We start from the raw sequence: 27,642 nt of genomic DNA, 5'->3' as shown, positions 1-27,642 counted from the left end.
AACAACTTTCTGTGGTAGAGAATTCCACAGGTTCACAATTCTGAGTGAAGAAGTTTCTCCTCATCTCGGTCCTAAATGGCTTACCCCTTATCCTTAGACTGTGATCCCTGGTTTTGGACTTCCCCAACATCGGGAACATTCTTCCTGCATCTAACCTGTCCAGTCCCATCAGAATTTTATATGTTTCTATGAGATCCCCTCTCATTCTTCTAAATTCCAGTGAATATAAGCCTAGTCGATCCAGTCTTTCTTCATATGTCAGTCCTGCCATCCCAGGAATCAGTCTGGTAAACCTTCGCTGCACTCCCTCAATAGCAAGAATGTCCTTCCTCATATTGAATGCTTATTTTTTTACTTTGTTTAGTGCTTGGTGTTTTAGAATGTACTTATCTGCGCTGATTTCTTAACTCTCGGCAAGGGTTTTCTGTGCGGCCACAAGTGGCTACATATGCTGGCCTAAGTTAGTTTGGAGCAACTATTAGCTGTGCAAACGTACTTAAATGGCCAAAACAGGCGTAGGTGGCTAGTAATGCCCCCTTTTGAAAAAAAAACTAAACTTAAAAAAAAAAATCCTAACTAACTCACTTACACTGGTGCAAATTAAATGTGCAGAATGGGGATTTTTAAGATATTCCAGAAAAATCAAGTTGCTCCAAAAAAAACAAAGCAACTCCTGGCCAAATTTAGGCCCTTAATTTGTAGATACCCACCAAAATAGGAGAGATAATTTAGACTGAATCAATAGGTTGCAAGCCAATTTTGAAAAGCTATAGGAATTGGCCCTATTTTCCCCTTCAAGTGTTTAATCCAATTCACTTTTGAAAGTTATTATTGAATCTACTTCCACCATTCTTTCAGGCAATGCATTCTAGATCACAATAACTCACTGTGTAAAAAAAAAGTTTCCTCATGTCACCTCTGATTCTTTTGTCAATCACCTTAAATCAGTGTCTTCTGGTTATCAACCCTTCTGTCATTGGAAACAGTTTCTCCTTATTTATTTGATCATAACATTTATGATTTAACACCTATCAAATCTCCTTTTAACCTTATGGAAATAAGTCTGCATCTTATAAATCCATGATACAGGATATTGGCACATATTCTACTTAGTATGCTTTTAAAAGATAAAGATCTTATTTAACAATATGTTATCAAGGTTTATCAACTCTGTAATCTCTTCAGATTCGGTTCACTGTTCACTAGGTTGTGCTAATACATTGTGTGTAAATGATGTAGGCCCCAATCTCAACAGGGTCTAGTTGCATAGGGGAGGGGGAACCTGGAAGTGGGTTTCCCCGTGTAAGGGGGTAAAAAGTACACTTGAGTAAGAATCAGGTTAAAGGGAATAGCTTTGCTTGTGTGTTTATCTTTTAAAAATTGCAGACCAAGCTGAAAAGCCAGAGCAAGGTTAAGACTGTGGAACAACACATTCCAATAGACTGAGATCAGTCCCACATGCTATGGGAGATGGAGAGGTTGCGAAACCACTCAGATAAGGGTTAACGAATCAATGTAGCTCCGTTGATCAATTGTAAGCCAACTGGTAGCTGTAGTCTAGTGTTCACAACGTCACCACGCCTCGAAAACTGTATAAGTGTGTGTAGAACCCTTGTTCGTTGAAGGTTCATTCCTAGGCGGCTAGATCTGGAACTCTTCCCCTGCATATGCTTGAATAAAGATCGAAAAAGTGAATCCAAGGTTTCTTCTGATTGATTCCGTAGTTCGTTATAAAGAGATGGTGTTGATTCCTTATTTCAGGGAATCCACCTTGAAGAAGAGAAGTCTTCTTTTTACCCCAACACCTACATGCTGTGAAGTTTTGAGCGTGCGTTTTTTTTGCCAGGATCCCCACCCACTTGACAGGCTTGGCCTCCAATCAGGTGGGGAACACTCCAGAGCAGGCCGCAACCCTGGGTAGGGAGCCTGCAGCTGCTACTGGTAGTGTTGGGCGGGGGGGTGGGATACGATCCCAGGCAAGAGGGTAAGCTTAGGGGACCAGTTGGGGTGAGGGCAGGAGGGTGGGAAGCATGCCTCCTCCTCCTGACCCACAAGCAGTGCTGTAAAGACACTTCCTTTTCCCCGAAGCTATCCTGGCCTCCCTTCAGCTGCTGGGTTTCCACACGCCTGGGAAACCCAGCGGCCAGGGTTAAACCTGCAAAGCAGGCGATGGAGAGACTATGAGGTCAAATGCTCAAATGTGACACCAAGGTTGCAAACAGTCTGGTTCAGCCTCAGACAGATGCTAGAGAGATGTGGTGTCAGAATACATGTAAAAGTATCTAACGGTTAGCCATGACAGTATAACTCCTTCCAGATTTGAGTAACAGAATACATTTGTTTTAATAATCCAAATTTGTGCAAATTCTAATTACATTAAAATTAGCTTATTAAAGTATCGGTTTTCAGGAAAGCTTGAGATTTGGGCAAAATCCTATCATCCAAAGATGCATCATTTCACCACTCTCATCATTTCTGGCCAAAAAGGGAACAATAGCTCATGTAAAGATTATGGGGCGGATTTTCAGGTCTTCTGCGCTCTGTTTTTCGCCCCAGAGTGGCGGCAGTGTGGTCAGCCTCCAGTGCCCCGCAGGGATCTTCTGGTCCGGTTTTGCGGAGGAACGGAATAGCACCATCTGGAAGAGCTGCGCTGGTGTACAATACCCCTGATTGCGACACCGGCGCGTTTTGACTCCCGCCCAACCCGTCCGCCCCACAGCGCGCCCGCAGCGAATGCCTGGGAAATCAAGTGGTCCAACAATACCAACTGCAGAGAGGTAAGTAAGTGTGATTGTTTTTTCTTTTAATTTGTTTTGCGATTTATGTTGTGGTGGTGTGGGCAATGTTTTGGGAATGTTTATGTGGGGTTTTTTTAAATAAAAGGTTTTTTTTCTCCCAGGTGTCTTGGAGAGCTCCCGGCCCAGCTCTTTCCCAGCTAAACGCCAAGAGAGGTGTAGAACGCCTCCCTTAGCACTGCGCTTCCTGACTCTGGGCCCACCTGCCCAATTTTACTTACTGAGGTGCAAACTGTTCCCGGGCGCAAACTTTACTGCCCCACTGAAATCATCAGCCAAAAATCCAGCCTTAAAACATATTTCTGTATCCAGGTATCTACATAATAGCTTGAACTACAAGTATAGGAGCTAAATATTCACCATGTATTCAGCCTTAGGAGTATTGTCCCATGATAGAGACAACACAGTTCTGTTACAGATGTGTGAGATTTTATAATACCTTATTAAATAGTTAGTCAAAGTTAGGAATAACTATACATATATTTTTTTTAAAAAGCTTACTTTTCCCAAGATTATAATGGACACTGCGTTGAGGAATGAGGCACCAACTGTAGTCAATAAAAAGCTCTCAATCGAGTTAGAGGTTGTTATTCTAATCCTTGCCCAGGTTTTGTAAATAACCACCGCAAGGACACTGGCAAATACCCAGAGGACCTGTATTAATATAAAACAGTGATTAGGTGCTGAAGTGGTTAGTGATCTCATTCATTTTCATTGATACTCTGCAGTCAACCATTCAGCACATGGTCACCTCAATGGGCAATACAGCAGGGCCCTCCTTGAGCATCCATGATAATACTAGCATACCTCAGGGATGCACATGCTGTGTACATACAGGTTCTGGGGACCATCAGCTCCTCCATCTTGCACAGGCTGAGGGGCCAAATAGACAAGGGCTTCAATTGGAGCATGGATCTCCTACAATGTGCTTTCCTGCAGATCAGTGGAAGTGCTGAGCCACAATCCAATAGCAGGGACAGACATGCAACAGGAGTGGAACAGGTTGCCTTCTCAGGAGGAGAGCATGTCTGCACCATTGCGATTCCCTCCACTAATGTCTGCCCTGATTCCAGAAAGCCAGTTGGGCCCTATTGCACTAGTGACCGCCGAGTTGCTGCAGTCTCAGGCCCAAGTTCCTAGAGGTTGTTGATCAAGAATGCTCATCTGAGCCATAGTAGCCTTCCACCTCATGAACCCACGAGACAAAAACTTCGTAGAAACATGCGAGTAAGTGAAACAGTACTTAAGATTTTTAGGCATTTGTGCAAGCCAGTAACATTAAGTTTTGAAATGTGTGTCTCTCTTGGTGACTCTGCAATGTCATGAATATCAATATTCATTTTTGGCAAATAGTTGAGGTTTGTTCTATAAAAGAATCGTATTACAAATCAAAATAAAATTCAGTTAACAATGGTACTTATGAAGACACAGTCATGAACAACAGGCATTGTATGCAAGTTGATAATTGAGAAACCAGTTCAGACAGAGAGACAGAGAGACATATTTAGCATATAAATTAGCTGATTGACGGAACCAGGCCATTATGTGCTTGTGCACACCACATAAAGCAGGGATGAAAAGAATGGTGAAAGGACATGATACTTACCATCAGAAACCCCACTAAAAAAGAAAGTAGCATTTTTGTGCGTCGCAGAGTACCTGGGTAGTAAGGTTCAATTTCACCTGTAACTGGGTCCTACAAAATTAATGAATATTGGATGAAGTTAGAGATGTTGCTCATTTTACACCAGCAGTTGAATTGCTTTCTTTTCCACGTAGAAGTAAAAGCCTTTTTTTAAAAAATGTACTTCCATAATATAGCAGAACTAGATACACACAAAACTTGGAGTAAACACACTCTCACTCACCATACATGCAAATTCAGGTTGGCAATGGACTTGGTTGGGGTTTCCTTGAGGTTCATTAAAATTTCAAAATTTAAAACGATCTTTGCAAAATTATCCAACCATGATAAATATATCTAACACCAAGATTAGCTCAAACAACAGTTTTTTTGTTTCAATAACAGAAAGATGAAAAGGCCAAGTTATATTAACATGGCAGCCTAAATTAGTCAGAGTAAACCATCCTCATGTACAGCAACATGAATGTTCTAAAAATTAAAACAAAATGTGATCAGTATTCTGTACAATATTTAAAAATATCCAGCAGGTAGTTTGCAATATTCTGCACTTCCCCCTATTCATTATATAGAACACATTAGAAAATCACTCAAGTCTGAGTTGGTCAAAGCTGCATCCAAAAGCTATTATTTAGGTAGCAGACAGGAAAGCAAGATGGTATATAGGCTTATTTAACAGACTAAAACCATAGCACTAGAGTAAAACTAATAAGCCTCAAGCAACTAGAAAATTCGCCCACTCGCTAGAATAGTGGAACACAGAGTCCTGACTAGCAATTAATGCGATTAATTTCTAGTAATTGACTATTTGAAGGCTATAGAGATAAATCAAGTACACCAAGGAACACAATGTTTTATGTGCTGCTCTGACCAAGGAGAAGTTGTCAACTGTGGAAAAACCTGTGAAAACCTAATGTTAGGGCAGACTGGTGCAGATGGGCGGATAATGCTCAATTACCTTTGTATTGCGAAGGGGAGTGCAGAGAGAGAAATGGAGGAAATCTGCAGAGCTTGCCCTAGAGAGATCAAATAGATGGGGCAGAGCCCAGAAACATTGGGGCCAAGTTTCAGCCTGAGTTGTTCCTGTTTTTTTGGAGCAACTGGTTTAGAATGGAGTATCTTAGAAATTGCAATTCTCGGCATTTAGTTTGCTCCAGTTCTAGTCAGTTAGAACAGTTTCAGTTTGGAACAGATTTTTTTTTTCAAAAGGGGGCGTGTCCGGCCACTTGCGCCTGTTTTGAAAGTTTAGGCAGTGAAAACTTACTCCAAACTAACTTAGAATGGAGTAAGTGTAGATTTTTGTACGCTCAGAAAAACCTTGCCTACACTTAGAAAATCAGGCGTAGGTTACAAATCAGGCATAGGGAATGGGGGAGGGGGGGTTTAAAGGGAAGTTTACAAACATTAAACACTTCAGTTTTACAAATAAAGAGCCATCATCAATAATAAATGATAAATACATCAATAAATCAACCAATAAATCAATCAAAAAAATTAACAAAAAATTTAAAACATTTTAAAAATCAATAAATAAAACATTTTCTACTTACTGACTGCAGCACCGGGAGCCCTCCAACAGCATGCTGGGATGGCCCCCCCGCCCCTCCAGTGTGTCTCTGTCAGTGTCTCTATCTCTCCGTCTGTCTGTGTGTGTCTCTCTCACTCTCTGTCTGTCAGTGTCTGTGTTTCTGACAGCAAGGGGGGGCTGAAGAGAGCGGGGGGGAGAGAGGGGCAGCAGGAGGGGGAGAAGGGAGGGAGGGAGGAGGAGAAGGGAGAGGAGAGGGACCTCCCTGCCCCTGTACTCAAATCCCCTCGCTATGAAGGCCAACATGCCATTTGCTTTCTTAACCGCCTGCTGTACCTGCATGCCAACCTTCAATGACTGATGTACCATGACACCCAGGTCTCGTTGCACCTCCCTTTTTCCTAATCTGTCACCATTCAGATAATAGTCTGTCTCTCTCTTTTTACCACCAAAGTGGATAACCTCACATTTATCCACATTATACTTCATCTGCCATGCATTTGCCCACTCACCTAACCTATCCAAGTCACTCTGCAGCCTCACAGCATCCTCCTCGCAGCTCACAGTGCCACCCAACTTAGTGTCATCCGCAAATTTGGAGATACTACATTTAATCCCCTCGTCTAAATCATTAATGTACAGTGTAAACAGCTGGGGCCCCAGCACAGAACCTTGCGGTACCCCACTAGTCACTGCCTGCCATTCTAAAAAGTACCCATTTACTCCTACTCTTTGCTTCCTGTCTGACAACCAGTTCTCAATCCACGTCAGCACACTACCCCCAATCCCATGTGCTTTAACTTTGCACATTAATCTCTTGTGTGGGACCTTGTCGAAAGCCTTCTGAAAGTCCAAATATACCACATCAACTGGTTCTCCCTTGTCCACTCTAGTGGAAACAAGCTCAAAAAATTCCAGAAGATTTGTCAAGCATGATTTCCCTTTCACAAATCCATGCTGACTTGGACCGATCATGTCACCTCTTTCCAAATGCGCTGCTGTGACATCCTTAATAATTGATTCCATCATTTTACCCACTACTGAGGTCAGGCTGACCGGTCTATAATTCCCTGCTTTCTCTCCCTCCCTGATGGAGCAATGAGGTAGATTCTAGGTTTGATGTGGCAAAAAACATTTTCTTATTTCATGTGTTATGTCCTAAAGGTATTTTGATGGGGTTTACATTGGGGAGAGGGGTGGCAAGAAAAAAAAATCCATCCAACAATATAATTGTTAATTACCAGGGCACTGGAGAATTCATACAATGCAATCAAATAAATGTTGCAACAAGCCAGAAATTAGACCCTTTTATAGACACACATGCAGCTTCTTGGTCAATTGTTTAGTCAGTAATTTTAAGTGGAAAATGTCCAAGTTACTACAGAAACCAAGGTTGAGAGAGGGAAAGCTGCGTGATTTAGGTAGGAGGCAGCAATGGCCAGTAATTTAAAAATAATAAAGCATCCCACAAAATGAAGGAGGCTCAACAAATAAGGGTATCTAAGGCACAAGTGGTCTTCAACAGAGGAAGACCACAAATCAAGTAAAAAAGGCAGAAGTATAAAACCCCAGAAAATATTTCTTTATGGTGTTTACTAGTTTTCTTTTCACACGCACACTTCAATTTACTGTCAGTTATGTCAAAAATTGCCATCACTACCAGCAACAGCTGTACCACAAAATAAACCTAAATTTAATACCAGCACAACTGGAATTCCACCCTCACAAACATTAGTTAGATGTTCTGCACACGAGCACAGAAGTTGTTCTGCACATCAGCAGAGAAGAATTGCTATCAGTTAAGAAGGGCAAATTGAAAAAAAAAATTGCTGGTTTATAGGTTCCAAAGCAGAGGAATATGGATATTAGGGGTTAGTAGGCAAGTCTTCAAATCAAGACAATAATTGCATCACCAGGATATTTAGCCAACAATGAAGCACTTCAGCATCTTGAGGGATTCTTCATGTGCATATGTTGGACTCCGTAACGACAGCAAAGCAGTCCACTACGAAAATAATTTGAAGATCATAGTAGATGCTTTACAGTCTGTGGTTACCAGCAGGAGCTTTTAGGGTCTGTCGTCGTCAATAAGGATGGCTTTACAGAGGTAAGGAATGCTATCCAGACTGGTATCAGCTCTCTTGATGGGCACTGAGCAACTACAAATCATGATTGAACAAAACCTTGGGGATCAGAGACAAACCAATAGTATTAACAGTATTCATGCCTGTGAATGGTCTTCAATGTCTAACTCGTGTTATTTCCACAGAAGGAAAAAAGACATTGAGGCCCCTGTGAAGATAAATTATTTCTTGCCCTGATGCAGAGATGCAAAGTAGGGAAACATCTGGTCTTTAACCCAAAAACTGGGTATCAATCAGTTAATGAAGCACCTTCAACAGTTATGATCATAACAGGAGTTATATCAGTTTCACAATCACCCATCAGTGGGCACTCTGAAATTCTACAGTTACAAGAGGAAAATTACCATGATGCAATTATTAGGCTCATTTCATAACTCGAGCAAGCAAGGTCACGGCAAGTGAGGATGCGCTTATTCACTTTGAGAATTCTGCATTTTACTTGGCTGCTTAGACAGCTTGTTGATATCACAGCAGCTCACACTATGGGATTCCCACTAATCTCCATTGATTTGAATTGAACATCCGAAAACCCAAACCTCGAGAGAGATCGTGAGATCTCTGTGCGAAGTTTGCTTCGGGGACAGCGGAGAACACCTTCGCTTTGCAAATTCCAGGATGTTATATTTCTATGGATGTTGTACCACTCCAAAATCACTTGCCCTACTTCTAATATGTAAATAATTTACTTGCTACTTCATTTTGGCATTTGCCTTAGTCATTTCTAAGGTTTCAACATTATCATCTGAAAATAATTGTAAAGAATCTCAACCCCCAATAACAGGTGTACCCTTTAAAATCTCAATAATGAGCAGGCCGGCTTGCCAATCATCAGCAGTTCATCAGAGTATGGCAGATAATCCTAGCAGATATACTGGAAAATCGGCCACAGAAGAGCAACTTGATTCCAAACTTCCATCATCAGGCTTGTCAGCTTTGAGCCAATTTGGCTTTAAAAAGAATACACTTACTGTCCCCAAAGGCGATAGTCATAACTGGCAGAATGATGAAGGCCGTCACTTCAGTGCTAATGGACTGCTGCATTGTTGAAGGTGCCTTCTTTTGGACGAGGTGCTAAAATGCGATCTGCTTGTTCAGGTGGTCAAAGATTTCATGGCACATTTTGCTTCTGGTGTCCTCATCAAAATGTATCCCTTTAGCCAACTTTTTTCCCCTCAACCAATTCAGACCAACTGGTCATACATCTCACCGTTTGTGAGAGCTTGCGATGTGCAAACTGTCCATCACATTTACCTACAAAATGATGACTTTAGTTCAAAATAATTCGTTGGCCGAAGATTTTTATGATGTTCTGAAGTCATGAAAGCGCTATATAAATGCACGTTGTAGTTAGTTATTACAACTGAGGTGCGAATTTAAGTCCTTTATTATTCAGACAGTGGATACCAAGAATTTCTCACGTGGCCTAGTGAGCAGCCCAAATCACGATAATTATGGAGGCACTAAATCCCAATATACGCCGGCATGTTCTCATACTTGACCTCCAAGCTACGCCTTCCAGTAGTGGTCATTCTAAATAGCAAAGTATTTCTTCATCAGTTTATGCGGTAACAATTAAGAAAATGGATAGGCCATACCCTCTCAGGACTCGTCATGTCGTCTGAGCAACCACTTTACTTCCCTTGCATTCAGCAGTAGGCAGCATTTCCCTTATTCGCAGGCCAGGAGTGCTCAGCAGTGATTAATAACTGCTATTTAACTAAGATGAGGCAGTTATAATGCACCTTGGATATTTTATTCCAGTATGACTGCACACGTGTCAATTTGAGATCTGTTAAAGTTTGAAATCCACTTTTGGTCAAAGAATAAAAGCGCTCACCACCCTGGCATATGAAACATAGTGCAGTGAAGGTTCACCAGATTGATTCCTGGGATGGCGGGACTGACATATGAGGAGAGACTGGATCAACTGGGCCTTTATACACTGGAGTTCAGAAGGATGAGAGGGGATCCCATAGAAACATACAAGATTCTGACGGGACTGGACAGGTTTGATGCGGGAAGAATGTTCCCGATGTTGGGGAAGTCCAGAACCAGGGAACACAGTCTTAGGATAAGGGGTAGGCCATTTAGGACTGAGATGAGGAGAAACTTCTTCACTCAGAGTTGTTAACCTGTGGAATTCCCTACCGCAGAGAGTTGTTGAATATATCCAATTAACTGGATTAAATGGAGTTAGATATGGCCCTTATGGCGAAAGGGATCAAGGGGTATGGAGAGAAAGCAGGAAAGGGGTACTGAGGGAATGATCACCCAAGATCTTATTGAATGGTGGTGCAGGCTCGAAGGGCCGAATGGCCTACTCCTGCACCTATTTTCTATGTTTCTATAAGAGGTGGAACAGAGAGCAATAGGTGCCAAAATGAACATACACTTTCCTTCAAAAATCAAAGGTTAATATACTCTAAATCCACTTATATTCTTGAATACATCCCTGGGTAAGTGAAGGACATTTGCCTTCGATGTAGTGGAAGCAGCTATGAGGGGAACAAACACCTATTATTTTCAGCTTTTCAAATCCCACGCCATGCACCAGGCTCACAGTTCAAAGGTTTAATCCAGTTTCTTGTGAAAGGGAAGAGATCTGTCGACTTTTGACGGTGACTTCCAACAGGTTGGTATAGGCCTGTTGCAATGACAGCTCAGTCCACTCCTGACTGACATCGAGGGAGCAGGGGCTCCAGCCCAGCGGAGCTCCAGGGACACCAGCCGCGCCCAGTTTGCACTCTGCACCGGCCGCTTCTGTCCCCGGCCCGGACCAAAGGGTCTCTGCTGGTGTTTTCGCATCGTCTTCGCATCGCGGGGAGCGGCTCCGGCTCGGTGCAGCGCAGCATCTTCCAGCCAGCCAGCCATCCGGCCTAGGAGAAGCGCTCGGTCCACGGCCACCTGGCCCGAGAGGAGCACCAGATTCGGAGGGTGTCTGGCCGGCCGATGGAACTCCGGGACGACCTGCCAAAGGGACTCGAGGACGGCTCCAAACCGGCTGAAGGGACTGAGGCGTGGCATCGTCTCGTACTCCCAACTAACTTTTAATTAATTTTTAAACTTTTAAACTTATTAAACAATTTGGGAGAACTTTTAAAACTTACAATTTAGACTCTCAACCGAAATACTTTTAAACCATCTATTATTAACTTACATCTTTGACTTTTAACAACTTTTAGAAACTTTTTAAATTGGGGAAACTTTTATAATCTATTATTGACTTACATCTTAGATTTTTTAACAAATCTTAGAAACTTTTGAAATAAATTGGGAACCTTTATCAACTTTTAATCTTTTAAAATAACTTTGGAAGTCACCTTCCTAATGCCTGCTCCCCAACCAAGTCTACCATCAATGGCACTACTTGGCACCGAGCTTGCAGCCAACACTTCGCCGTCAGCAATTAGGCTTATCGAGCTGTGCCTGGTCTCCAGTTGTCTTGGACCCCCTTGCCACTGGACCAAGACCTTGTTCAGCTAAGCCCGTGTGGTTGCCGGTGTGCAGCGGCCACCCCACGTTAAAAGAACTCACGCACAGGCATCTTCCACTTCATCAGTATGAAGTTCGGGACCTGGTACACCAGGACCCTCATGGACAATCCCAACAGCAACAGACCAGAACGTCGCACCGCCATAGTTGCCCGGGAACTCGGTCGTTTCGACATTGACATCGCCGCCCTAAGCGAGACCCGGCGGGCAGGGGAAGGCCAGTTGAAGGAACATGGTAGAGGTTACACTTTCTTCTGGAAAGGGAAACCAGAGGCAGAACGCTGCCTTCATGGAGTCGGTTTTGCCGTCAAGAATGAGCTGGTCGACCGCCTCAAAGACGGTCAACGAACACCTCATGACTCTCCGTATCACCCTATCTCGGAACCAATGTGCCACAGTCATCAGTGAGTATGCCCCCACACTCGATGCAACAGATGAGACTAAAGAGGATTTTTATTCCAACCTCGAGACATTCTTGTCCCGTGTCCCCACGGGCGACAAATTGATCCTCCTGGGTGATTTTAATGCTAGGGTTGGCAAAGACACAGCGCTCTGGGGAGGCGTGATTGGCAGAGAGGGGGTAAGGAAAGCCAATTCCAGCGGTACGCTACTCCTGACAAAATGTTTAGAACATGAACTCCTCATCACCAACATCCTGTTCCGCCAGAGGGACAAATACAAAGCATCGTGGCAACACCCTCGCTCCAAACACTGGCATCTGCTTGACTGTGTCATCGTCCAAGCCAGGGATCGTAAGGATGTGCGCATCACCCGCGCCATGACAGGAGCTGACGACTGCTGGACGGACCACCGCCTAATCCGATCCATCATCAGCATTAACATTGCTCCAAAGCAGAGGGGACAGCAGAAGCAGTTCCGCAAAAAAGTTAATGACGGGGCACTTCGAGACCCAGCTAAGAGAGCCCTATACAACCAGCGCCTCACAGCCAATCTGGCGTGCCTTGATGACCCTGAGATGCTGAATCCCCATAGCGCTTGGTCTGCCCTCCAGGTCTCTATAACCAGTGCCTGTGAAGAGACACTTGGTCACTTAACCAGAAAATATCAGGACTGGTTTGATAAAAATGATCAGGAGATCGAAGAACTAATAGATCGCAAGCGCAAAGCATTTCTGACCCTCAAGCAACAGCCCAATTCGGGAGCTGCAAAACAACATTACAGACGGCTCAAGGCTCTGGTCCAACAAAAAAACTCAGGACTTAAAGAACAAGTAGTGGATGGAGAAAGCCCCAACCCTCTTCTCAATCTTTCTTGCCGCCATGCTGCACTTCACAATCAACAAGCTCCCCGCTGGAGTGGAATTAAACTACAGAACCAGTGGGAAGCTGTTTAACCTACGCCGCCTCCAGGCCAGGTCCAAGATCACCCCAACCTCTGTCGTTGAGCTGCAGTATGCGGACGATGCCTGCGTCTGTGCACATTCAGAGGCTGAACTCCAGGATATAGTCAATGTATTCACTGAGGCATATGAAAGCATGGGCCTTAAGCTTAACATCCGTAAGACAAAGGTCCTTCACCAGCCTGTCACCGCCGCACAACACTGCCCTCCAATCATCAAGATCCACGGCGCGGCCTTGGACAACGTGGACCATTTCCCATATCTCAGGAGCCTCTTATCAACAAAGGCAGACATTGATGCGGAAATTCAGCATCGCCTCCAGTGTGCCAGCGCAGCCTTCGGCCGCCTACGGAAAAGAGTGTTTGAAGACTAGGCCCTCAAATCTACCACCAAACTCATGGTCTTCAGGGCTGTAGTAATACCCGCCCTCCTGTATGGGTCTGAGGCATGGACGATGTATAGAAGGCACCTCAAGTCGCTGGAGATATATCACCAACGATGCCTCCGCAAGATCCTGCAAATCTCCTGGGAGGACAGGCGCACCAACATCAGTGTCCTCGACCAGGCTAACATCCCCAGCATTGAAGCACTGACCACACTCGATCAGCTTCGCTGGGCAGGCCACATAATACGCATGCTAGCTAGGAGACTCCCTAAGCAAATGCTTTACGCGGAGCTCCTTCATGGTAAACGAGCCAAATGAGGACAGCAGAAATGTTATAAGGACACCCTCAAAGCTTCCCTGGTAAAGTGCAATATCACCACTGACACCTGGGAGACCCTGGCCACAGACCGCCCGAGGTGGAGAAGGTCCATCCGGGAGGGCGTTGAGCTCTTTAAGTCTCGACGGAAGGAGCATGAAGAGGCCAAGTGCAGGCAGCGGAAGGAACGCGTGGCAAACCAGCCCAGCGACCCCTTCCCCCGACAAACGTCTGTCCCATCTGTAACAGGGTCTGTGGCTTCCGTATCGGACTGTTCAGCCATCAAAGAACTCACTTAGGGAGTGGAAGCAAGTCCTCCTCGATTCCGAGGGACTGCCTATGATGATGATGGTATAGGCCAGAGCCTTTCTACCCTGCATCCATTTAAATTCACCTCACAGCTTGGTCCATTATCTCATGGGGGAATCTAGATTTAGGGGGCATAGTTTCAGAATAAGGGTTCAGCCATTTAAAACAGAAATTAGGAGAAATTTCTTCTCTTGAGGGTTGTGAATCTTTGGAATTCTCTACCCTAGAGAGCTGTGGAGACTGGGTCATTGAATATATTTAATGTGGAGATAGACAGATTCCTGAATGATAAGGGAGTCGAGGGTTATGGGGATTGGGCAGGGAAGTGGAGTTGAGCCCAGGATCTGATCTGCCATGATCTTATTGAATGGCGGAGCAGGCTCGAGAGGCCATATGACTTACTCCTGCTCCCATTTCTTATGTTCTTAAACATTGGCCCAGGTCATAGAAACATAGAAAATAGGTACAGGAGTAGGCCATTCGGCCCTTCGAGCCTGCACCACCATTCCATATGATCATGGCTGATCATTCACCTCAGTACCCCTTTCCTGCTTTCTCTCCCTACCCCTTGAACTCTTTAGCCCTAAGGATCATATCTAACTCCCTCTTGAATATATCCAATGAACTGGCATCAACGACTCTCTGCGGCAGGGAATACCACAGGTTAACAACTCAGAGTTAAGAAGTTTCTCCTCATCTCAGTCCTAAATGGCCTACCACTTATCCTAAGACTGTGTCCCCTGGTTCTGGACTTGCCCAGCATCGGGAACATTCTTCCCGCATCTAACCTGTCCCGTCCCGTCAGAATCTTATACGTTTCTATGAGATCCCCTCTCATCCTTCTAAACTCGTGTATAAAGGCCCAGTCGATCCAGTCTCTCCTCCTATGTCAGCCCTGCCAGCCCTGGAATCAGTCTGGTGAACCTTCGCTGCACTCCCTCAACAGCAAGAACGTCCTTTCTCAGATTAGGAGACCAAAACTGAACACGATATTCCAGGTGAGGCCTCACCAAGGCCCTGTACAACTGCAGTAAGACCTTCCTGCTCCTATACTAAAATCCCCTAGCTACGAAGGCCAACATGCCATTTGCCTTCTTCGCCCCTTCATTTAACACTAGGGATTCTGAACCATGACAGAAGTGTTTGTTGTCATAGAACAAAGATGAGAAAGACCAAAGGTGTTCTTAGCACAGTTCCAAAAGAAAAGTTCTCAATCATTGGAACAGACCTAATACAGAGGTCCTCAAACTGTACAAAGCTTAATCCTGCATTTTGAGGTATCCAGCATATTATATGGATTAGCCTATTATTCAAAATGTTGAGCAGTGCACACTAGATCCCCAGGAGAATCTGCCAACCACAATATTATGTGCAGAGCTTAGCAATTCTTTCAGAAGTTTCCAAAACATTTTAAGATTGTTGCTTATCATTGATGAGGATGGATGTCAGTGAAGCAACACAGCCTCATTCCTCTTTGGCGAGCACTGCCCAAGTAGACAAACGTTTATTTGGGAACTCTTGGTCATCACAGCACTTTTTTTTTAAACAAATCATTTGTTGCTTGGATGATCCTAAAAAGGTCCGATTAATGTTGATGTAATTGTGTTATCTACTACTATCTTATGATCCGATCTTCTCGCCGACATATCTCGCACCATACCACGTAGGAATATTACTTGGGTATGGATTGCCAATGTGTTGAGCGAAGAAGATCTCAGGGAAAGCAAGTAAAAGCAGATGTTTCTGTATTCCTCAAGTGGAAAGTCCCAAAAACTTCAAAACACTCACACCGAGGTAATTGTGGCTTTTTCAGAATTTGAATTGTAGATGTACTATAATGGCATTCTTTCAGGAAATAGCTGACATGAGATATTTCTCTTAACCTATAGCAGTAGCAAGAGGAAAGGGACCATAAAAAAGCCAAATAGCTGTGATTTTAGGACCAAAACCGGTGTTGGTGTGGAAAGGACCTTCAATTTAAAGAATCAGAATAAGCATTACGGATATAAATCTATCTTGTTATCTACACGATAGAGAGGAGACAACTAAATGGCTTTGTACTCACTTTCATTTTATTTTCAAACATATTTAATATCCTTAGTAGCAATACGTAAGGCTGAAATAAATGTTTTTTTAAAAAGCATCAATACAAGCAATATCTAGATCAGTAAACAATAAGGTTTGTCACTTTCATAAAATCCAGCAATTCTTCAGGCAAAGTGCTATGTGGTGGATATTTTACAGTCTTCTGTGATCAGTAGTGACTGAGGGTCAGATTCTGAGGGGAGGACTTGCATATCTTAAACAAGCCTTATAGGACACTGAATTTCCTCTGGCTGACTTGATGGAGTCTCCTGTCGAATGGAGAAAAGCCCCATCCTAGATGTACATATAGGTCACACATATTCCATTCAAAGCCAGGTAGGGCCAGTAGATGAGTTGCCTTGCTTGCCAGACGCTTGGCAGCCAGATCTCACAACATCTCACAATGAATCTCACAAATTCATTCAAACCAACTCGGCAGGCATATTGCCATCGTGGTCTGTTGGTGACTGTATTTTCCGAGGTGTTGGACCTAACATTGCAAGAGTTCAAAGTGGCCGTTAGAACATCTTTATGGTGGTTCATCTGCCCACCTCTGGTGTGATATCTGGACTGCAGCTCGACATAGAAGACAGCTTTGGAAATTCTATAATCAGGCACATGAACCTGTTCAGATCAATACTGGACCTTTTTGATCGCGACCTCAATTGCAATTATCAGTGACCTATTACTTTCACAGATGGCTTAATCTGAAGCTGTGTAGTCCTGTCTTGCCTCACCATGCATTTTGCACACCTTTGCTGAGTCAAACAATTAAACACCACCAGATCAATCATGTTCAACTGAATTGAAGTGCCCGGTTATAATTGGGCCAGTTTCCATTTTGTGGACTTCATAGATGAAATAGGCCTTGGTTTCAAGCCATATCCTTGGTCATCCAAGGCACATTCTTGCAGAAGTTTATCCTGTTAAAATATGCATTGTAATATTTTGTGAATTGCAGGTTACCTGCATGTTGTAGGTTGTGGAATTCTTCAAGACTAATGTAAACCAAAGGATGTCCCCCATTTTTATGGATGTACAGTCAAGGACAGCTGCCACTTCTGGAAATTTTGCGACTGCATAGAAGGGTAAATTTACCAATCTTGCACTCCCAGTGGGGTACTATGCTCAAAGGATACATAGCTCAGAGAATTGTCAGTACAGTATTAGTGAATTTGAGAGTTTCTGCTATGTTGACAACTATTGGCTTTATGAAAAATGAAGCATAAGCCTGCACCATGAAAGCTTAAATAGCCACCTTCTAAGATTACATTGTGAATAATACCTGTACCAATACAATCTCCATTGGGGTTGGAAAGGATCTGTGATAAAATCATTTGTAGGCTCTAGTTCTAATGCTATAGATAGAGCCTTGTGAATCACAAATAGTGTATTAAGATGTATCCTCTACCTGGATCAACTGATGTGTACTGACATCCAAACATAATGGCTGATTTTGATTAATGGTAATCAAATCCAAATTTCTGCCCCAAAATTGTGTTTTTCACTTTGTTGAAAGTCAGCCAGAGAATTTTCTGACAGAATCATATACTTCAGTAAAGTGACCTAATCTGACTAAGAATTTATGAGTAGCAAAAACATGTACCTTTCTTACGGATATTCCATAAAACTCAGCTCTGGTTGGCTCATCATTTTCATAGTTCTCAACATCCCATTCGTACACTAGTTTTGCATTAATCCTTTTCCACATTTCCAGAAAAATTGTTCCTAGAGACAATGCATTTTAGTCAGTGAATTTGACCACCAAGACTTGTACTGGTCCTCAAATGATCACAATAGGAGTATCAGCAACAACTTGTATTTATATAGCACTTTTAATGTAATGAGACATCCCAAAGTATTAAGAGACAAAAAAATTTGACACCGAGCCACACATGGAGAAATTAAGGCAGGTGACCAAAAACTTGGTCAAAGAGATAGGTTTTAAGGAGCATCATGGCCAAATCAAAACACAACTGTTTTCTTAATCTACAATGCAATTTTTGTTGCTGTTTTTAAAATCCAACTTATAGGTGGATCACTAGACTTAAAAAAAAAGCCAACCTGCTTGCACTTTTGTTTTCTAAGTTCACAGTCATATGTAGGTTCCTTAACCAACAGCTCCGCAATTTTTTTCATTCGCCCAATTTTCCTAGAAGCAGGAATGCATGCTGGGGTATTGTTCCTCATATACACTAGTACCTGCCCAAGCAGATATTTTGAGTCTAAGCAACAAGTGCTGTCAGATTATTGGGAGATATGGAGCCGAGCGCAATCCAGTTCTCGCCCAATAGATGTACTTTCAAAACTTCCCTTCCTCCAATCTGAGGAAGCATCCAATATTTGAGGTGTAACCTATATTTTATCTTCACAGATGCTGACAAACCTGCTATGAATTTCCAATATTTTCTGTTTTCATTTCAGATTGCCAACAGATTTACAATTTTGTATTTCTTTTTCCCTGTGCTACTGACCCCCTTGTATGGATCTGCTAACTCAGCCTAGTCCAAAGATCTTCCTGGTCAGAGTGATTTAAGTTATTACATCCATAGAAATCATATACAAAAGACAGAATGGTGGACATTATGCTGTAAATTCTCAGTTTAGCAGATGTCAGTGGGAAGCCATATTGGAAGTAGTGTGCAAAGAAATGCTACTTGTGATATTATCAGAGCACTACAATGATAAATTTACAAAAACAGTGCAGATAATGTATCAGAGGGGCAGGAGCATACTGCTTTAACCCAGCACTCATTTTTATTTTGTTGAATGGTGCATTTTTCACACTTTCATATTTATATCAAATTTAAAATTGTAATTCATATTTTGTTTAAATTAAAAATTGTAAATTCAGAATTTTAAAATGTTTATATTTTGCCATAGTGCCCTGTACAGAATAATAGCTACATAACTTCTACTCTAGTCTTTCTACATATTATATTGCGTTCAAAAGGCAAGACCTACATAAGTAAAGACTAAGGCAAGACGATGCTATGGACTTGTATTTCACTGGTTGACCTGATAATACAACTGAATGATTACAAGGTACCATGTGCCTCATTTAAGTTACTCAAGGTGAATTGGCTGGCCAGCACAGGGAACCTATTCTATTTATGTACAGATTAATTTTCTTTCTTTAAATAACCACTTGAAGATGTATTTAGGCAGAATTGTACACATTTTGCACTGAAGGTGAACTAAATTTGTTTTCACGACAGATGATACCAACAATGGGCATTTTTCAAACTTCGATCAGTAAATATGTGGATATTTAGTGTCAGCTATGGCTCAGTGGATAGCACACTCGCCTCCGAGTCAGAAGGTTGTGGGTTCAAGTCCCACGCCAGGAACTTGAGCACATAAATCTAGGTTGACACTGCAGTGTAGTGCTAAGGGAGTGTTGCACTGTTGGAGGTGCAGTCTTTCAGATGAGACGTTAAACCGAGGCCCCATCTGCCCTCTCATGTGGACATAAAAGATCCCATGGCACTATTTCAAAGATGAGCAGGGGAGTTATCATAGAAAATAGTTGCAGGAATAGGCCATTTGGCCCATCGAGCTTGCACCACCATTCAATATGATCATGGCTGATCATGCAACTTCAGTACACCATTCCTGCTTTCTCTCCATACCCCTTGATCCCTTTAGCCATAAGGGCCACATCTAACTCCCTTTTGAATATATCTAACGAACTGGCCTCGGAATTCCACAGGTTAACAAGTTTCTCCTCATCTCGGTCGTAAATGGCTTATCCCTTATCCTTAGACTGTGACCCCTGGTTCTGGACTTCCCCAACATCGGGAACATGCTTCCTGCATCTAACCTGTCCAATCCCGTCAGAATTTTATGTGTTTCTATGAGATCCCCTCTCATTCTTCTAAATTCCAGGTGAATATAAGCCTGGTCGATCCAGTCTTTCTTCATATGTCATTCCTGCCATCCCGGGAATCAGTCTGGTGAACCTTCGCTGCACTCCCTCAATAGCAAGAATGTCCTTCCTCAGATTAGGAGACCAAAACTGTACAGAATATTCAAGGTGTGGCCTCACCAAGGCCCTGTACAACTGCAGTAAGACCTCCCTGTTCCTATACTCAAATCCTCTCGCTATGAAGGCCAACATGCCATTTGCCTTCACCGTCTGCTGTACCTGCATGCCAACTTTCAATGACTGATGTACCATGGCAGTCAGGTCGCATTGCACCTCCCCTTTTCCTAATCTGTCACCATTCAGATTGTTGTGTATCTGTAAAGCATGCACTCCCATGTTCTGCCACCAGGGAGCGCATTCCCTGAAGTCCCAAGGGATCCCAGCATCCCTTGGGAGCACTGTATATAAGTCGGCCCCGAAGGCCTGTTACCCACTCTGGAGTGTCTTAATAAAGACTGGGGTCACTGTTACTTTAACCTCCCTGTGTGCAGCCTCATCTGTGTTAGGAACACAATAACTGGCAACGAGTATACGAATCCAACGCAAAGATTCAGCAAACTGTGGGCATCCTCGAGATGTTCTCGGAGGGTGAGGACTGGGAAGCCTATGTTGAACGGCTAGACCAGTACTTTGTAGCCAACGAGCTGGACGGAGAAGGAAGTGCTACAAAAAGAGTGGTCCTTCTCACGGTCTGCGGGGCACCGACCTACAGCCTCATGACGAATCTTCTGGCTGCGGTGAAACCCACAGATAAGTCGTATGAGGAGCTGTGTACACTGGTTCGGAGCATCTTAACCCGAGGGAGAGCGTGCTGATGGCGAGGTATCGGTTCTACACATGCCAGCGATCTGAAGGTCAGGAAGCGGCTAGCTACGTCGCCGAGCTAAGGCAACTTGCAGGACAATGTGAGTTTGATGGCTACCTGGAGCAGATGCTCAGTGTCGTTTTTGTACTGGGCATTGGCCACGAGACCATCCTACGAAAATCTTTGACTGTAGAGACACCGATGCTCAGTAAGGCCATTGCGATAGCACAGGCGTTTATGTCCACCAGTGATAACACAAAACAAATCTCTCAGCGCACAAGTGCTAGCAATGTTCATAAATTAACTGGAACTGTGTTTGCAAGCAGAAACGTACAGGGCAGAAACCATGAGTCTGCAACTGCCAGCAGGCCTCAGGTGTCCCAGATGACTCAAGAGTCCGCAATAAAGGATGAATGCAAGGCAATTCACACCTTGTTGGCATTGTGGAGGCTTCCATTCAGCCTATTCATGCCGCTTCAAAGGGTATGCTTGTAAGAGCTGTGGAACAATGGGGCACCTCCAACGAGTCTGCAAAACCTGCTAACCACCACGTGGTAGAGGAAGATCAGTCCATGGTGCATCAAAGCAATTTCGAGCCTCAGAGAGAGGAGGCAGATGCTGAAGTACACGGGGTGCACACATTTGAGACAAAATGTCCACCTATAATGCTAAACATAAAATTGAATGGCTTACCCGTAGCCATGGAACTAGACACTGGCGCTAGCCAATCCATCATGAGTAAAAAGATGTTTGAGAGACTGTGGTGCAACAAGGCACTCAGACCAGCCCTGAGCTCCATCCACACGAAACTGAGAACGTATACCGAAGAGCTTATCACTGTCCTGGGCAGCACCATGGTCAAGGTCACCTATGAGGGCACGGTGCACGAACTGCCGCTCTGGATTGTCCCGGATGATGGCCCCACACTGCTTGGAAGGAGCTGGCTGGGCAAAATCCGCTGGAACTGGGATGACATCCGAGCGCTATCACATGTCGATGAGGCCTCATGTACCCAGGTCCTTAACAAATTTCCTTCCCTTTTTGAGCCAGGCATTGGAAACTTTTCTGGGGTGAAGGTGCGGATCCACTTGGTCCCAGAGGCACGACCCATTGACCTCAAGGCGCGAGCGGTACCTCACATGATGAGGGAGAGAGTGGAAATCGAGCTGGACAGGCTGCAACGCGAGGGCATCATCTCCCCAGTGGAATTCAGCGAGTGGGCCAGCCCGATTGTTCCAGTACTCAAAAGTGATGGCACGGTCAGGATTTGCTGCGATTATAAAGTAACTATTAATCGTTTCTCGCTACAGGACCAATACCCGCTACCTAAGGCAGACGACCTATTTGCGATGCTGGCAGGAGGCTAGATGTTCACCAAGCTCGACCTGACTTCGGCCTATATGACCCAGGAGCTGGAGGAGTCTTCGAAGGGCCTCACCTGCATCAACACGCACAAGGGACTGTTCATCTACAACAGATGCCCGTTTGGAATTCGGTCGGCTGCAGCGATCTTCCAGAGAAACATGGAGAGCCTACTCAAGTCGGTACCACGCACGGTAGGTTTTCAGGGAGACATATTGGTCACGGGTCGGGACACCATCGAGCACCTACAAAACCTGGTGGAGGTCCTCCAGCGATTGGATCGCGTAGGGCTGCGGCTGAAGAAGTCGAAATTCATCTTCTTGGCAACAGAAGTGGAGTTTTTGGGGAGAAAGATCGAGGCGGACGGCATTCGGCCCACAGACGCCAAGACAGAGGCTATCAGGAACGCGCCCTAGCCACAGAACGTCACGGAGCTGCGGTCGTTCCTGGGACTACTCAACTATTTTAGTAACTTCCTACCAGGGTTAAGCACCCTCTTAGAGCCCTTACATGTGTTAATGCGTAAAGGTGAGAACTGGGTATGGGGAAAAAAACAAGTAATTGCTTTTGAGAAAGCCAGAAACATTTTATGCTCCAACAAGCTGCTTGTATTGTATTATGTAAAAGACTTGTGCTAGCATGTGATGCGTCATCATACGGAGTCGGGTGTGCATTACAACAAGCTAACGTTGCGAGGAAGTTGCAACCTGTCACCTATGCCTCCATGACCTTGTCTAAGGCCGAGAGGGCCTACAGCATGATTGAGAAAGAGGCATTCGTGTGTGTGTTTGGGGTAAAGAAAATGCATCAGTACCTGTTTGGCCTCAAATTTGAGCTGGAAACCGATCACAAGCCCCTCATATCCCTGTTCGCTGAAAACAAGGGGATAAATACTAATGCCTCAGCCCGCATACAAAAGGTGGGCACTCGCGCTATCAGCGTATAACTATACCATCTGCCACAGGCCAGGCACCGAAAAATGTGCGGATGCTCTCAGTCAGTTACCATCGCCCACTACGGGGGTGGAAATGGCGCAGCCTGCAAACTTGTTGATAGTGGCACAGCCCACAGACTTGTTAATGGTCATGGAAGCATTTGAAAATGATAAGTCACCTGTCACGGCCCGCCAGATTAGGACTTGGAGCAGCCCAAGATCCTCTGCTGTCCCTAGTAAAAAAACTGTGTACTGCATGGGAGCTGGGCCAGCATCCCCGTTGAAATGCAAGAGCCAATCAAGCCGTTCCAGCGGCGAAAGGACGAGTTGTCCAATCAGGCAGACTGCCTGTTGTGGGGTAACCGCGTAGTGCTACCCAAAAAGGGCAGGGAGACGTTCATTTCGGATCTCCACAGCACACATCCGGGTACAGTAATGATGAAAGCGATAGCCAGATCCCACGTGTGGTGGCCCGGTATCGACTCTGACTTAGAGTCCTGTGTACAGCAATGCAGCGTGTGTGCTCAGTTGAGCAACACGCCCAGAGAGGCACCACTAAGTTTGTGGTCCTGGCCCTCTAGACCATGGTTGATGTTCCTGGTGGTGGTGGATGCTTTTTCAAAATGGATTGAATGTGAAATAATGTCAGGGAGCACTGCCACCGCCACCATTGAAAGGCTGAGGGCCATGTTTGCCACCCACAGCCTGCCTGACATACTGGTCAGTGACAATGGGCCATGTTTCACCAGTGCCGAATTTAAAGAATTCATGACCCGCAATGGGGTCAAACATGTCACCTCAGCCCCATTTAAACCAGCCTCCAATGGGCAGGCAGAGCGGGCAGTACAATCAATCAAACAGAGATTTAAACGAGTCACAGAAGGCTCACTCCAAACCCGCCTGTCCCGAGTACTGATCAGCTACGGCAAGAGACCCCACTTGCTCACATGGGTGCCCCTGGCTGAGCTACTCATGAAAAGGACACTTAAAACCAGACTCTCGCTGGTTCACCCCAACCTGCATGATCAGGTAGAGAGCAGGCGGCAGCAACAAAATGTAAACGATGGTCGCGCCACTGTGTCAAGGGAAATTGATCTGAATGCCCTGTGTATGTGCTAAACTATGGACATGGTCCCAAGTGGATCTCAGGCACGGTGATAGCTAAAGAAGGACGTAGGGTGTTTATAGTCAAATTAGACAATGGACAAATTTGCAGAAAGCACCTGGACCATACGAGGCTGCGGTTCACAGATTGCCCTGAACAACCCACAGCAGACACCATCTTTCTCGAGCCCACAATACACACCCAAAAGATGAACGACACCATCCCGCACCAGGAAATTGAACCCATCATGCCCAACAGCCCAGCAAGGCGAGGCTCACCCAGCAGCCCTGCAGCGCCAACAACACGCCAGACCAGCGAGGGCACAGCAAACACACCAGAACAGACATTTGTACCGAGGAGGACCACCAGGGAAAGAAAAGCTCCCGACTGCCTCACCTTGTAAATAGTTTTCACTTTGACTTTGGGGGGGGGGAGAGGGCGCCGGGCGGGTGGAAAGAGTGATCTTGTGTATCTGTAAAGCATGCACTCCCATGTTCCACCACCAGGGAGTGCATCCCCTGAAATCCCAAGGGATCCCAGCATCCCTTGGGAGCACTGTATATAAGCCAGCGCCTAAGACCTGTTCCTGACTCTGGAGTGTCTTAATAAAGACTGAGGTCACTGTTACTTTAACCTCCCTGTGTGCAGTCTCATCTGTGTTAGGAACACAATACAGATAATATTCTGTCTTCCTGTTTTTGCCACCAAATTGGATAACCTCACATTTATTATATTGCATCTGCCATGATTTGCCCACTCATCTAATCTGTCCAAGTCACCCTGTAGCCTCTTAGCATCCTCCTCACAGCTCACACTGCCACCCAGCTTAGCGTCATCTGCAAACTTGGAGATATTACATAGAAACATAGAAAATAGGTGCAGGAATAGGCCATTCAATAAGATCATGGCTGATCATTCCCTCAGTACCCCTTTCCTGCTTTCTCTCCATACCCCTTGATCCCCTTAGCCGTTAGGGCCATATCTAACTCCCTCTTGAATATATCCAATGAACTGGCATCAACGACTCTCTCCAGCAGGAATTCCATGGGTTAACAACTCTGAGTGAAGAAGTTTCTCCTCATCTCAGTCCTAAATGGCCTACCCCTTATCCTAAGACTATGTCCCCTGGTTCTGGACTTCCCCAACATCAGGAACATTCTTCCCGCATCTAACCTGTCCAGTCCAGTCAGAGTCTTATACGTTTCTATGAGATCCCCTCTCATTCTTCTAAACTCCAGTGAATAAAGGCCTAGTTGATCCAGTCTCTCCTCATATGACAGCCCAGCCATCCCGGTAATCAGTCTGGTGAACCTTTGCTGCACTCCCTTAATAGCAAGAACGTCCTTCCTCAGATTAGGAGACCAAAACTGAACACAATATTCCAGGTGAGGCCTCACTAAGGCCCTTACAACTGCAGTAAGATCTCCCTGCTCCTATACTCAAATCCCCTCGCTATGAAGGCCAACAAAGCATTTGCCTTCTTCACTGCCTGCTGTACCTGCATGCCCACTTTCAGTGACTGATGAACCATGACACCCAGGTCTCGTTGCACCTCCCCTTTTCCTAATCTGCCGCCATCCAGATAATATTCTGACTTTGTGTTTTTGCCCCCAAAATGGATAACCTCACATTTATCCACATTATACTGCATCTGCCATGCATTTGCCCACTCACCTAACCTGTCCAAGTCACCCTGCAGCCTCTTAGCGTCCTCCTCACAGCTCACACCACCACCCAGTTTAGTGTCATCTGCAAACTTGGAGATACTACACTCAATTCCTTCATCTAAATCGTTAATGTATATTGTAAAGAGCTGAGGTCCCAGCACGGAGCCCTGCGGCACTCCACTAGTCACTGCCTGCCATTCTGAAAATGACCCGTTTATCCCGACTCTCTGCTTCCTGTCTGCCAACCAGTTCTCTATCCATGTCAGTACATTACCCCCAATACCATGTGCTTTGATTTTGCACATCAATCTCTTGTGCGGGACCTTGTCAAAAGCCTTTTGAAAGTCCAAATACACCACATGCACTGGTTCTCCTTGTCCACTCTGCTAGTTACACCCTCAAAAAATTCCAGAAGATTCGTCAAGCATGATTTCCCTTTCATAAATCCATACTGACTTGGACCGATCCTGTCACTGCTTTCCAAATGCGCTGCTATTACATCTTTAATAATTGATTCCAACATTATCCCCACTACCCATGTCAGGCTAACTGATCTAATAATTCCCTGTTTTCTCTATCCCTCCTTTGTTTAAAAAGTGGGGTACATTAGCTACCCGCCAATCCATAGGATCTGATCCAGAGTCTATAGAATGTTGGAAAATGATCACCAATGCATCTACTATTTCTAGGGCCACTTCCTTAATACTCTATGATGCAGACTATCAGGCCCTGGGGATTTATTGGCCTTCAATCCCATCAATTTCCCTAACACAATTTCCTGACTAATAAGGATTTCCTTCAGTTCCTCTTTCTCGCTTGGCCTTCGGTCCCCTAGTATTTCCGGAAGGTTATTTGTGTCTTCCTTAGTGAAGACAGAACCAAAGTATTTGTTCAATTGGTCTGCCATTTCTTTGTTCCCCATTATAAATTCACCCGATTCTGACTGCAAGGGACCTACATTTGTCTTCACTAATCTTTTTCTCTTCACATATCTATAGAAGCTTTTGCAGTCAGTTTTTATGTTCCCGGCAAGCTTACTCTCATACTCTATTTTCCCTTCCTAATTAAATCCTTTGTCCTCCTTTGCTGAATTCTAAATTTCTCCCAGTCCTCAGGTTGGCTGCTTTTTCTGGTCAATTTATATGCCTCTTCCTTGGATTTAACACTATCTCTAATTTTCCTTGTTAGCCATGGTTGAGATACCTTCTCCGTTTTATTTTTATGCCAGACAGGGATGTACAATTGTTGAAGTTCATCCATGTGATCTTTGAATGTCTGCCATTGCCTATCCACCGTCAACCCTTTAAGTATCATTCGCCAGTCTATTCTAGCCAATTCACATCTCATACTATCGAAGTTACCTTTCTTTAAGTTCAGGACCCTAGTCTCTGAATTAACTGTGTCACTCTACATCTTAATAAAGAATTCTACCATATTATGGTCACTCTTCCCCAAGGGGCCTCGCACAACAAGATTGTTAATTAGTCCTTTCTCATTACACATCACCCAGTCTAGGATGGCCAGCCCTCTAGTTGGTTCCTCGACATATTGGTCTGGAAAACCATCCCTAATACACTCCAGGAAATCCTCCTCCACCGTACTGCTACTAGTTTGGTTAGCCCAATCTATATGTAGATTAAAATCGCCCATGATAACTGCTGTACCTTTATTGCACGCATCCCTAATTTCTTGTTTGATGCTGTCCCCAACCTCACTACTACTGTTTGGTGGTCTGTACACAACTCCCACTAGCATTTTCTGCCCTTTGGTGTTTCACAGCTCTACCCAT

At 44.5% G+C, this 27,642-nt stretch overlaps 1 protein-coding gene across 4 annotated transcripts in view; it reads right to left on the bottom strand.

Moving 5' to 3' along the window:
• The window catches only part of LOC139275153 (anoctamin-7-like), a 116,316-nt gene that overhangs the window by 42,268 nt on the left and 46,406 nt on the right, over positions 1 to 27,642 (bottom strand). For 3 of the 4 annotated variants that reach the window (XM_070892223.1, XM_070892224.1, XM_070892226.1), the window contains exons 9-12: positions 17,659 to 17,780; positions 16,033 to 16,083; positions 4,402 to 4,491; positions 3,297 to 3,449 (exon numbers count right to left, since the gene is read on the bottom strand). In XM_070892223.1, the coding sequence (XP_070748324.1) occupies positions 3,297 to 3,449; positions 4,402 to 4,491; positions 16,033 to 16,083; positions 17,659 to 17,780 (416 nt within the window). The remainder of the gene's footprint in view (positions 1 to 3,296; positions 3,450 to 4,401; positions 4,492 to 16,032; positions 16,084 to 17,658; positions 17,781 to 27,642) is intronic. The other variant, XM_070892225.1, reaches the window with a different exon arrangement.

Source organism: Pristiophorus japonicus, chromosome 10 (assembly GCF_044704955.1).
Source record: "Pristiophorus japonicus isolate sPriJap1 chromosome 10, sPriJap1.hap1, whole genome shotgun sequence".
NCBI lineage: Eukaryota > Metazoa > Chordata > Chondrichthyes > Pristiophoridae > Pristiophorus > Pristiophorus japonicus.
The sequence above is the reverse complement of the archived record's forward strand: the minus strand, read 5'-3'. Positions and strand labels throughout refer to the sequence as shown.